Source organism: Gorilla gorilla, chromosome 11 (assembly GCF_029281585.2).
Source record: "Gorilla gorilla gorilla isolate KB3781 chromosome 11, NHGRI_mGorGor1-v2.1_pri, whole genome shotgun sequence".
NCBI classification, from domain to species: domain Eukaryota; kingdom Metazoa; phylum Chordata; class Mammalia; order Primates; family Hominidae; genus Gorilla; species Gorilla gorilla.
The window spans coordinates 21,676,486-21,689,466 of record NC_073235.2 but is presented as its reverse complement, the minus strand read 5'-3'; the positions used below and the strand labels follow the sequence as shown (position 1 = coordinate 21,689,466).

The following is a 12,981-nucleotide window of genomic DNA, read 5'->3' as shown; positions in this document are numbered from 1 at the left end:
CTGTCAGTCCTTATCTTTCCAGTGAGTTGTTTTCGCTACTTATTGGTGGCTTTCATTACTTATTGCCAAAAACTTCCTTTTAGAAGAGCTCCTGGTACAGGTGATTGCATCTGGGTTCCAGCCCCTCTCCATACATCTCCAAAAAGCAGAGAAAAGCTCCTTAGTTTCCAGGGCCCAACTGGGCCTCTCTCCCAGGCAGAAAACAGAGGGGAGAGGGAAAGAGAAGACTTCCAACTTTTCTCAGCTTTGCCAACACCCATATGGTGCAGTATGACTCTGCCCAGCAGAAGTCCTGAAACTAACCCAGGTGGCACTGTTCCTCGCTGGATGGTGCAGTGCAAACCCAGAGAAGGCTGGGGACTGGTGGGCGCCAAGGGAAGGAGAAGTCAACACCTGCATACTCTCTACCACACACTGTGACACACACTTCATGTGCCATTTCAGACAAAAAACCTGAGGTATTAAGCAGTAGAGCCCAGATCCGATGCCCAAAGCTGTGGTGATACTGCACCATGCTGTCCTTGGAATGACCACTGTGCCTTCCAGGATATGCTGGGGATGACCAATGAGGTTTTCAACCTTTGAAAATGTCCCTACTCCCAAATTTACACCACAAACACGGAAATCAACCTACAAACAGTGCGGCTGCTTCTGCTCACTCCCTCACGTTCGTACCAACAGTGGATGTGGTCTAGCTCTGTTGAGGTCAGCATGTAGGAATCACAGTTCCAAGAAACAGAAACAGTGCACAAAAACATGAATGTCTCACGAAGGTTTATTTGAATAGAGTTACATCTAGAGTTCTCATTTCAGTGTACAAACAACTCAGTGCAGTGTTTCTAATACAAGTCCTATAAAACCGGAACACACTAAATGAATAGTGCACTTGATAGAAAAATAAATTACACTTTAAATGCTACTGCAAAGTTTTACACATATAAAAGGTAAACACAAAATAGTTAGTGAGACCCTCATAACCACTTATCATATCCAGATAAGGAGATAAAAGGGGCAAAGGAATCTGTGCTATAAAAAAAAATCTCTCTGAAGAGGAGAGATCCTGACAAGTAACTGAATGATCATCTCAAGCAATGTGGTGACATAGGGACTTACAGATCCTATCTCTTAGAACTGGGAAGGAATCATAGCTCTACCAATGTGTTAACACAACCGAGTTCAGCTCAGGGCAAATTTCTATAATTCAAATAAATGTCCTCATACTAATGCCTAATATGTAGGAAAAGTTTCCAACTTTCTTCTGACCACTGAAGAGGTACAGTGTTTAAATTTTTGAGAGGATAAAAAGGACAAATAATCTAGAAATGTGTTTTCTTCAGTCTGCAGAAGACCCCAGGTTTCCAAGCAACTACATGGCCAAGGGCATGAATAATTAAAAATCGGCGGGAACTCACAAAGACTCTCAGAGCTGAGACACCCACAACAGCACCTCGTTCAGCTGCCACATGTGTGAATGAGGATGCAATGTCCAGAAGTGCTGGCTGCCTCCAAGTGACAGGTAACACTGCAGAACCTATCTGAGGACCTGCCAGCCTCCCGTTTCACGCAGCCACTCTGCTGCTCTACAAAGTTTCACATCAGGGGTCAGCGGCTTTGTAAAGGAGACTCCGCAGGAACACAGCTGTGCTGGGGCTGCTGCTGCTGTGCTGTGCCAGCAGGGCTGAGTGGGACAGTATTTACCATCTCTGGTCCTTTACAGAACAAGACTGCTGACTCCTCTCAATGACAAGACAAAAACTCTGCTTCTCGAGACTCTTACTTAGAAAAATAGCAGATTTTTCTCTCTGTGACTGATAAATAATTCTGCTAGCAAGACTTCTGAAGGAAATCTTCATTTTGGGATTTAGCTAAGAGAAGAAGAGGTGCAAGTTTTAGCCAGAAGTGGGAAGCATAAGATAACAAGTAGTCCAGATCCAAGAACCCAAGAACAACTCAGGGCTTTCATCCTTAAATCTCCAGAGGATATCTGTGATTGTACAAAGGCAAAGGCTAGAGACAAATGTTAGGAGACTATAAGAAATATTTTTAAAAGTTTTTTCTTAATGTATAAGTGTCAAGGAAGTAAGCACACAAGGAACAGAATCATTCCTCTGTTCAGCAGTGTCTCCTCAAGAGTAGGATTGAAATGACCATGACCTCCTGTGTGTCAAAAGACGATGCTACTGACATGTCACAAATTAGGTCTAATTAATTTACAAGTTCTCAGGCAAAGTCTAGAGCAGGTAACTGAAACCTTCACATCTTATTTTAAACCACCCTGTCAACTCCCACTTCCCCTATCAGGGCTATGAAATGGACTGAGTTGAGGTTCCTCTCCTGTCTGCCCGCAGGGAGGCAGCACTGTCTGCTCCCCGCCACCCCACCGTGCTCCGAGGCTTGCACGGCAAACCCTCAGCAGTGCCCCCGGCTGCCCCTTCTCCAACCTCAGCCCAGTCTCACCAGCCTGCTTCTCACCCACTATCAACTGCAACCTTTCTCTTTGCCAGCATCCTTGATGGGTTCACACATGCTTCTCTCTTCTCAAGAGACAGACATCTCCCCTTCCCTACCTGCCACATTCGTAGACCACCTCAGCCCTGCCTCTCCCCACCACACTGTTCTCAGGGGAGCAGAACAGGAAGAGCTGTTACAGCAGCTCTGCGCATGGCAGCAGCAGCAGCTATGACAGGAAACCAATCCGCAACACGCATTTAATCTGTCGGGGCCAATTCAGCATTCAAGTACGAACTTCCGTGTTTGCCACTTCATGTCAGGGCATGAGACAAAATTTCCTCTGAGCTTGAAATTCAAGTGAATTTTAACAAAGTCCCTATCAGTATTCTAACTGTCAAGAATACAGGTATCCAAAGACATAAAGGTCACAGACTATGTCCAACTACCTAATTCCTAATTTTAGGAAGTTTAAAATAAGGATGTTGTCACCTCCTGAACTGGATGGGAGATTTAGGTCTTCCAAGGCGTAATGCCTCAGCTGCTCTGTGGTGAGCAGCAAAACGGTAACCCTGTAGGACATCAACGGTTGCCAAGACACTGAAAATTTGATGCTCATTCCGTCATGTCCTGGGTCAAGTCCCTGGTTCTAGGTGTCACCTTCAGCTTTGAGAAAATATGTCCTATAATTAAGAACTGGCAAGAGCCACCAGTGAAACTCAGAAGCTGTTTTTAGCATAATGGCTAAGGGGAGGCAGCCAGCAAGAAGTGTTGACTTTCCTTCTGCAAAAATGTTTTGTGCAAAAGTGGGTTCCAATCACTACAGCTCCCTGGGAAACAGTGCAAGATTAAAATTCCTGAGCTTTCCAGTCAGACACTAGTGTGCATTTGCCTGGACACATGATTATGTTATAAGGAGCCCAGGAAAGTCCAATCCATGAAGTTTTAAGGATCTAAGACTGGATGTTCTTTTATGCTAAGCAGTACAAATTAGTGCTTAATTATATACATATTGCAGGAGAGAAAACTAGAAAGCAAATTCCAGGAGGTATAGCTTAAGATCAGTTCTCCATAACGAGGGATTAACAACTTTACCAATATGGTTTCCACATCATCCTTCTTCCCCATGGCAACCGAGGTTTACCTTGTTCATTCGAAAATTATAAAGCTAAATAGCATTATTTCTGGGTATTAGAATTACAGATGGACATTGCTATACTTTATTTTTCTGTGATGAGTATATATTATTTTAACATCCAGAATTTCTTTGTACAGGTCCAAAGGGATGGGGAAGTTTTAGAGATCTCTTTTAAACTAACACAGAATTCCTACTGCAATGCAAGTTCTTTCGGTATATGCTGTGTATAGCTTCATACGTGGTAGGTATTTAAGAAACAACATCCCTTCACCCCTGTTCCTATTGCCTATTTTGGTCTTGGTGTATTTGTTTTGTTTCATTTTTTTTTCCAGTTTGAAAGCTCTAAATTTATTCAGCTTATACTGAAAGGAAATGAAGTCTATGTCCAAATAGGAACCAATGTGGAGTACTGCTGTGCTGTGCCTTCATTACCTGAGACTACAGCAGCCTGCATTCTCCACCGGGCTCGGAGGAGTGCAGATGCCTGAGGTAAATGCCCCAGGGTCTCTTCAACAGTAACCCACCCCACTGATAAGTTACACGACACGTGTGTGGTGCCTGTGAGTGCTTCCTGTGGAAAGGCAGGCTGAAAAAAATATGACAGGATTTTATTTGATTTCTCTGTAGTTCTTCTCAGGGTTTATCTTGATGTAAACTTGAAATATTAAGATAGCCAGTACAGTAAGAAATCAAAAGAATGGGAGACATTTAAAAACTCTCTATATTCTAAACTTCTCTTTAGTGTTGTAATAACTGTAAAAAAAAAAAAAAAAAAAAAAAAGTTGGCTCTAAGTCTGCCTTTATAGTGTCCACATTAATTTCCTAAATTCTTGATTTCTAGGTAAGTCAGGAAAAGTGCAATTTCTCTAACAGGCAGCCAGATCAAGGATGCTCTCACCCTGATACTAGATGGAAATAGCTTTCAAAAGGCTGTTGACTACCAGAGGCAGGCTTGTTATGAAGTTGTTATGAACAAATAGAACCGCTAGGTGGAGCCAAGAGTTTGAAGGAAACCCCAGAAAAAGAAATTCCCTTGTTTCGGGAATTTGTAACATTTATAAAAGTATAGAAAGTTCAAGACCAAACACTCTCTTTTGGGCAGCTATGCAGTGTGATTCAACAATTCCAGTTGGACGGAAAATACAGCTGTCTTTTTTACGGAGTTGAAGTCAAATCTACGTGCAGCTTTTTTTTACCTACAAATAATGGACAAGCTCCTGAATCCAACATATTCTAGCTGAAACGGATCCCAGGACGGAATGCTGGAGAGATGCATATTCCAGCTACAGGCCCTCAGAGCTCAGTGGTCAGTAAACACTTCTGCTTCAGGACAGCTTCTTCTGCCAAAGTGGGACCAGAGCTGAAAGGAAGAGAGAATGGGTTACTCAGGGAACCCCTGGGGTTTGGGGGAGGACATTCATGTCTCCATTAGTGCCACATAGAGCATTTTGAGGGTACAGCAGATTACAGACCTAAGTCAATATGTAGTAACACCTAACCTGGCAATGAGATATTCCATAGAAGGGAAATTTCTGGATAAACACTGCTTATTTCATTTTGAAATAAAATATAAAGATAGCACAATTTCCCCTTCTTAGCAAATATGTTAAACACATTCTTAACCATTTCTTAATGAGTCAGGGTTAGTTAGTATGAGTATCAAGAACAGTGCTGTGCTGAGCTCAAGGGCAACATACTCAGGCTGTTCTCTGCTGCTGCTGCTGCTCCTTTTTTTTTTTCTGTGAGACGGGGTCTTGCTCTGTCGCCCAGGCTGGAGTGCAGTGGCATAATCACGGCTCAATGCAGCTTCAACATCCCAGGCTCAAATGATCCTTCCACCTCAGCCTCCCAAAAGTAGAAGTAGCTGGGACTATAGGCCTGTGCCAACATGCCTGGCTAATTTTTGTATTTTTCTGTAGAGATGGGGTTTCACTATGTTGCCCAGGCTGGTCTCAAACTTTTGGGCTCAAGCCATCTGCCCTCCTCAGCCTCCCAAAGTGCTGCGATTACAGGCCTGAGCCTCTGCACCCAGCCCTGTGTTTCTTTACATATTCCTACATGGCCGTGTCTGTGTTCCTACCAGTTAATCTATTTTGTTAGAGCCGTGTGAAAAAGAAGAAGACATGGGCTCTGCATGAGGGCTCGTGAGTTTCTGCTGTCATTGAACTGCATGAGTTTAGGTGCAAGGAAGTAACGACATCTGATTTGGTTTTGTGAAAACTGAAAACACGCTGGGTAAGGTGGTGCACGCCTGCAATCCCAGCACTTAGTGAGGTGGGAGAATCCACTGAGACCAGGAGTTCGGGACCAGTCTGGGCAACAAAGTGAGATGACGTATTTACAACAACAACAACAAAAACAGCCAGGTGAGGGTGGTATATGCCTGTAGCCCAGCTACTCAGGAAGCTGAGGCAGGAGGGCTGTTTTAGCCCAGGAATTGGAGGTTGCAGTCAGCTATGATCATGACACTGCACTCCAGCCCAGGTAATGGAGAGAGACACTGTCTCTAAAAAAAATGTTTAAAGATGTAAAACGATATCAAAGTACATAATACAAAGGACATAACTTAAAATGTTGAAAGTGGTAACAAGATTTATAAATGAAACAGAGTCACCTGTACCACTCTCTATTCCTACTTTGAGGGACAAACACTTTCAACTGATTCTTTTCCTGGTATTTTCCTTCACTTTTCTGTGTCCCTGGTTCTCAAAGTGGGGTCTCTAGAATTTGGGAGAAATGCAAATTCTTAGACCCCACCCCAGATATACCGAATCAGACTATGAGGGTGGAGCCCAGCAGCCAATGTTTAAACAAACCTGCCTCCAGAGATTCTGCCTCACAAACCCCCAAAGTTCTGACTGTTCTGGGTGAGGTGTTTATACAACGACTTCCTCCTATGGACTATGAAGGCTTACCTTTCTTCCACCCTCTCCCCAGCCCCACAATCCTGCCTTCTTTTCAGCACAGCTATATGACCAATTTTGATGATGTTAAAATTCAGTGTTTGTTGTAATTATGTAAATATTTTCACAACTATCAGTATATTTCATGTTTTATGTAACTTTTATTTTCCCTGGACTGAATAACTGCCTCATTTTGTTGTTGTTGTGATGGCTTAGTGGTTTTTGTTGTTGTTGTTGTTTTTTAGAAACGAAGTCTCAGTATGTTGCCCAAGCTGGTCTTGAACTCCTGGTCTTAAGTGATCTCCTTGCCTCAGCCTCCCGAGTACTTCTCAGTTTTCTATACAAATCTCTCATCTATCCCTAACCTCTCAGGTAAACCATGGATCTCTTCTCAGTACATTCAGACATGTAATACAATGTTTTAAAAACTGGAGGGTGGGGAGCCTGTTTGTGTTTTTCTTGGCAAAATCCTTTCTGCAACTCTATATCCTCCTTTTTGAATCTGGACAGGATCCTTTCTAGACCCACTGGGCAGCTACCATCTTGGAACCTCCCTTCACCTTTCTCTGGGTAAATCCCTGCACCTCTCTACTGCCTCCTGGGTCCCATGACTTCTTTTTTGGATAAAAAAGAGGAACATATCTTCCATTTTAGATGGAACACATCTTCCAGTAGCTTCCTGAGGAAGGCTACATGGAAAGTATATATTTTAGGGAAACTGTATGTCTAAAAATGTATTCTAATCTCACACTTCACTGATAGTTTGGGAAAACTCTGGGTGAGAAATTGCCCTCCAGAATTCAGAAAGCACACTGCTCCAATATCTCCAGCTGTCAGTAAAGTCTGCTGCCATTCTGATTACCAATCCTTTGTATGTACTCCGTTTTTCCCCTTTGCTGGAGACTTACATCCTCTCTTAACTTTGACCTCCTAAAGATTCATGATGCTCCTTGGTGTAGTCTATTTTCATTCTCTGTGCTGGGTACTCAACAGACCTCTTTAATCTAGAAACTCAAGTCCTCTGTTCTGAGAACGCTTGATTTCTTTCTTTGACAATTTCCTCCTTCCATTGACTGTAATCTTTCTAGATCTCCTATGATTCATATATAGGATGTCCTAGGCCAATCCTCCAATTTTATTTTCTCTCCCAGTTTTCATCTTTCTATTCTACACATTTTGGGAGATTGTCTCAATTTTATCTTTTACACACTCTTTGGATTTCATTTTTAATATAGTTAATAATTTCTAAAAATGCTTCCTTGTTTTCCTTTTTTTTTTTTAAGTTTCCTGTTATTGTTGCAATGGATACAGTATCTTCGCTCTAAATTTAGATACTATGATTTTGTGACCTTTTCTTTTGTTATTTACATTGCCTTTTTTTCCTACTTCTATTTGTCAAAATTCACATTGCCTTTATTTCCTTGTTTTTCAGTTTACCTGTTCTGGTCTTTCCTCACATATCTGACAATCGTTAGCTCTCTTTGTATTTCAAAGAGAAGCTCTGGAATGTGTCTGGGACCTGTGTATATATGGGCAAAACTCATCAACGAATGGGCTCCCTGGTGATTATTTGGCAGATTCCTGGCAATTTCATCAGAGGATCCACAAATGTATGTGCAGGCCTTTTTCTCTTTGGTTGGTTGGCTTCTCCAGAGAATAAGCCTCTTACTTTTTCAACTCAGACATTTATACTTAGCTAACAGCATTCAGGAAACTGAGAAAAGAAGGAACGTTGGAAATTTCACCCTTCAGTGTGTGGACTTTGAGTTAGTCTTCCCGTGTTCAGTCTAGAGCCTTACTCCAAATGGAAATTCCCAGATCCAGAGCCTCTCTGGCCTGGCTCCTCCCGAGGGAAAACTTCAGAATTATGCTAAAATGGGCAAGGGTAGTGGGATGGCAGATGGGTGAAATGGGCATAAATACTTTCAACCAATCCCCATATTCTCAGCTCCTTGTACCCCATCTTCACAAGTATCTGGTACCTACAATTTCGTTGCCTTTTCAGGGTTCTGCAGTGTGAAGTGGCTTGCTTTTTATTTTGTTTCTACTCCCTCTCCTATTCAGGCTTAGATTTTAGTTTACTCCACTCTGCTAAACTGGTTACCACTTATCATTTAGCTGCTTCCCAAAACTTGTTGAGGTCTCTTAATTGCTGATGTCTCCTTTCCTGTTCTTTGTCCTCATGATTTGATGCCTTTGAAACACAGTATCACACAGAGAACACTGCAAAGTAAATCTAAATCTGTGGAGATGGGTGGGACCCAGTCATCATTTTTAAAAATCACTATAACATCCATATATTAAAGCACATAAGGCATGAGTTTACAGCTTGAACAACTTTTTGCAAATTGAATACACCTCTGTAATCAGCATGTAGAATATGAAACGGAACACTACTAGCACTCCCAAAGCTGCTTTTGGGCTCTCTTCTATTCACTAGCACATCAAGGGTAACCATTATAGAGTTGTGCTTCTGTTTGAACTTGATTTTGTTTATCCTTATTACAGTGGAGAAACTCCAAGATGAACCCCAAAGATCTCCATCTCCAGCTGTTCACACTGCTATGTAATCTCTAGCCCTTGGGTGTGGAAAGGACTTGTGACTTGCTTTAACCAACAACAGAATATAGCAAAGGTAAAAGGATGTCATTTCTGTGATTAGACTATATAAGATTGTGACTTCTGTCTTGCTAGCAGACTCTACTGCTTTCTCAGTTTGCATGCTAGAATAAAGTAAGCAACTACTTTGGAGAGGCCCACATGGTAAGGACTGAGGGCAGCTTCTTGGCAATCACCAGCTAGGAACTGAGTTCCTTAGTCTAACAGGTCTTCAGATCCTGAATCCTGCCAAGAGCCCTGGCTGGTGCCTCTTCTTCCATTGAACCTTCAGATGAAAACCTGGCCTTTGCCAATATTTGACTGTAGCCTGTGAGAGACCCTGAAGCAGAGAACCCAGCTCAGCTACATCCAGATTCCTGAGCCACAGAAAATGAGATTATGTGTGTATTGTTTGAAGCTGCTAAGTTTTGTGGTAAGTTGTTGCACAGAAGTAGATAATTAATACAATTATGTTTATGTGATTCATCTATACTGCTATATTTTAGTTGTAGTTATTTCACTGCTCTTTTCTAATATTTATCTAGTCAACTGCTAATGTGCAGTTGGAAGGTTTTCAGTTTGGACTATTATGAATATAGGTGCTATAAAAATTCTTGTACATGTCTTTTGATGGACATATATTCATAGTTCCATTGGGTATTTATATAAAAATAGAATCACTGAATATGTTCAGCTTTAGTAGATGTTGCCAAACCTATTTCCAATGTGGTTACTCCAATTTACAGAGTTTCAGTTGCCCCATATCTTCACCAACACTTGGTACTATGTGTCTTTCATTTTAGCCATTCTGGTGATAATGTAGCACTGTGACATGGTAGTTTGAATTTACATTCCCCACGGACTAATCAAGTTGCACACTGTCTAGAATGCTTACTGGCCATTTGGATATTGGTTTGTGAACTACCTATTCAAGCTTTTTGCCCATTTTTCTATTATGCTATCTTTAGCTTACTTATTTGGAGGAACTCTTTATAAATTCTAGATATGAGTGGGTCCTTTGCCATACAAAGTTAAGACTGAGGTTGGGGAGGAAGGAGAAGGGAAGGGGGTGAGAGAGGGAGAGAGAGACAGGAGGAGGGATGGAGAACAAATGTTTTCTCCTATTCTGTGGCTTCCCCTTCCATAATATCTTGAAATTACATCTTTTGATGAACAAAATTTCTTGATATAATCCAAGTGATTTTTTTCCTGTAAGACTAAAGCACCTTGTGAGCTGTTTAAAAGATCTTTGTCTATTCTAAGGTCACAAGTAAGTTCACTCATATTTTCTTCTATAAGTTTATTATCTGATGTTTCATATTTAGATCTGCAATCCATCCAGAGTGGATTTTTGTGAATGGTATGGAGTTGGGTCAAGATTATTATTTTTTTCCCCACAGGGACAACTAATCTGTCCAGCTGATTTACTAAAAGACCGTTCTTTCCTTACAGCATTGCATCATCATTTTTTTCATAAACCAGAAAACTGTATTACATATGAGTTTGTTTCCAGACTCTATTCTGTTCCACTGGTTTATTTGTAATTTTTATGTCTTTAAGCCCTTTATTACTCCTTTCCATGAGTTCTAGGAAGAAAGAGATAAGCTCTGCTTTCATCTGTAATTTTTAATGTGAAAGTCCTTAAGAGCTCACATTTTATTGTGTAAATTCAATTACAAAGCATTACCGTCGGGTTCTCTGTGTGCAGCTCTATTTTTGCAGTGATCATTATTAGGCATACAAATGCTTAGAAAAATAATCCATTACATTTGTATAAAGCGCTCTTTTACTAGATGTAAGCTTCCCAACTGTAGGTCTCTCATCTGTCTTGTTCACTGTTATCTTTAGTGTCAGATATCAGTCAATGCCTGGTACATCACAGACATTCAATAAGTGTTTGCTGAGTGATATGCTACTTTGAACACTGTGGAGACAAGAGAACAATTTTGAAATTAAACTGAATTTCTTTCAAGTTAATGATCTCTAATAATTCATCCTACCTTTCTCTAATTAGGAAAGCATGTATTTCAACCGACCCACATTTTCAAGGAGGAGATGTGAAATGTGGGATATACTCAGAAAAAAGGTCTGAGGTAGGAGTGAAGGCAATTCTAAAGAATCTTTTGTAAAACAGGTGCAGTTATGGTTCTAGCAAATCAAAAGTTGAAGAACCAGATGCTGAACAAAAAGCTCTAGTTTTTGAGTCTAGTTTCTGTCTGTAGCAAGCAACGTGTTGAAATGAGCTCACAACATGTATCAGTAAAGCCACCTCAGGGCTCTCACCCTGGGAGTATCCTAACTTACCCATTTATACTGCACCTCTTCACCTGTGTTGACGGGCACCATCATTCATCACTATTACAGTAGGCATAATCATAATAGTAAAGCGTCAAAAGAAACAATACAAATTGACTTTAAAACAAATATTACAAAGATAAGCCTGTTAACATCTTTAGCAAAGACTTGATAAACGCTAATACAGTCTACTTCATAATTTTGTAGAAAATTGCTACTGACAAGAAAAAGCCACTACACTAAATAACAAACAGAAAAAAGATTTGCCCCATTTCAATATAGTTCAGTTAGGGAAGAACTGACATACAAGAAAAAGCCACTACAGTAAATAACAAACAGAAAAAAGATTTGCCCCATTTCAATATAGTTCAGTTAGGGAAGAATTGACATTGCTGCTTTAGAGATAATAATTTTTATTATTTTTTTCCTCCTAACAGATGCCTAAGAACTGCAAATGAGAAATAATTTTCTCACCTGGTCACAGCATCTACCAAGAATGGTGCTGGGGGAGAGATCAGTGAGATTCCATCTTTATTACCATGTCCCTCCTTCCCTGTCAAAAGCATTTCACATCCCGCAAGTCCATTAGACATGGCACCACTCTGCTGTGGGAGATACACACACAACTAAATACAGGGTAACAACACCTGCCTGGTCAGCACTTCAGCTCCAAATCAAGCTTCACTAATGACTATGAGATTAACGAAGATGGTTTTGATAATTATGACTGTTTTGTTTTTCTTAACTATTCTTCATCTGAGACTTTTTTACTTTTGTTTCTGCCAGCATCCTGACAAACATTTACAACCAGAAAGGGTAAGCCACTAGCTTGAAGCCATTAAGTTCAGTTAACAAGGCTTTGATAACAACCCTCATGTTTTTAAGGAAAAACAAAGAACCTAGTAATCCTTTATAATCCTTTAGGCCTTACCCTGAGAGGGTAGCCAGAAGAAAAGTCACAAATAACATGAACTTACCGGAACAATCCACCGGGGTGTGATCATGGATGTGGAAGACACCTGAAATAATTTTATGTATGTATTTACTTTTTGGAAAGACTGACTTATTTTCATACTTATAATACTTACATCTATTATGAAATCCATTCTAAGAGGGCAATTCTTAATTCTTAATGGTGTTCCCTGAGCTGACATGGACTTCTAAATCCAAGACCCTTTTCTATTATACAACACAGATGCTATCCCTCATCACTTAAGAAAGTGTCATAATTTTGAGAATCTCTTATCTAAAAATTTACCATTCAAGAATCTATTACTACTTTCAGTTCACTTAATAGGACTGCCCCTACCCCACACCCAGTATTCAGTTTAACATTTTATTTTCTGAAATTTCAGTTAATTACAAATAATGATAGCCTTCTTGGTAGCAGCCTGAACAATGGATTGTGACTAATCCAAATAAATAGCAACAAGAAAGTACACAGAAAAATAATCTGTTTAGATACAGATCATTCTCTAATTATCATGTATGCATGAAGAAAGGGCAATAAAAACACCTATATTGCTCCTGGTTCACAGGGCCTTTGATATATTATTTTTAAATGTTTAACTTTCTATTATAGGTCATCTATGTGTAGAA

At 40.4% G+C, this 12,981-nt stretch overlaps 1 protein-coding gene and 1 long non-coding RNA gene across 10 annotated transcripts in view; one reads left to right on the top strand and one right to left on the bottom strand.

Annotated features, from left to right (window-relative positions):
* Window positions 1-757: 757 nt before the first annotated feature.
* EPB41L5 (erythrocyte membrane protein band 4.1 like 5) overlaps window positions 758-12,981 on the bottom strand; it is a 169,921-nt gene continuing 157,697 nt past the window's right edge. For 2 of the 9 annotated variants that reach the window (XM_019022636.4, XM_063694720.1), the window contains exons 23-25: window positions 12,360-12,401; window positions 11,857-11,987; window positions 758-4,946 (exon numbers count right to left, since the gene is read on the bottom strand). In XM_019022636.4, the coding sequence (XP_018878181.1) occupies window positions 4,880-4,946; window positions 11,857-11,987; window positions 12,360-12,401 (240 nt within the window). In that variant the 3' untranslated portion in view covers window positions 758-4,879. Of the gene's footprint in view, window positions 4,947-9,808; window positions 11,012-11,391; window positions 11,443-11,856; window positions 12,009-12,359; window positions 12,402-12,981 lie in introns of those variants that run through there. The other 7 variants (XM_063694717.1, XM_063694718.1, XM_063694719.1 and 4 more) reach the window with 6 other exon arrangements.
* On the top strand, window positions 4,801-9,806 carry LOC129532168 (uncharacterized). The gene is made up of 3 exons (XR_010129531.1): window positions 4,801-4,892; window positions 6,735-6,861; window positions 8,998-9,806. It is a non-coding gene; the product is annotated as an uncharacterized lncRNA (long non-coding RNA).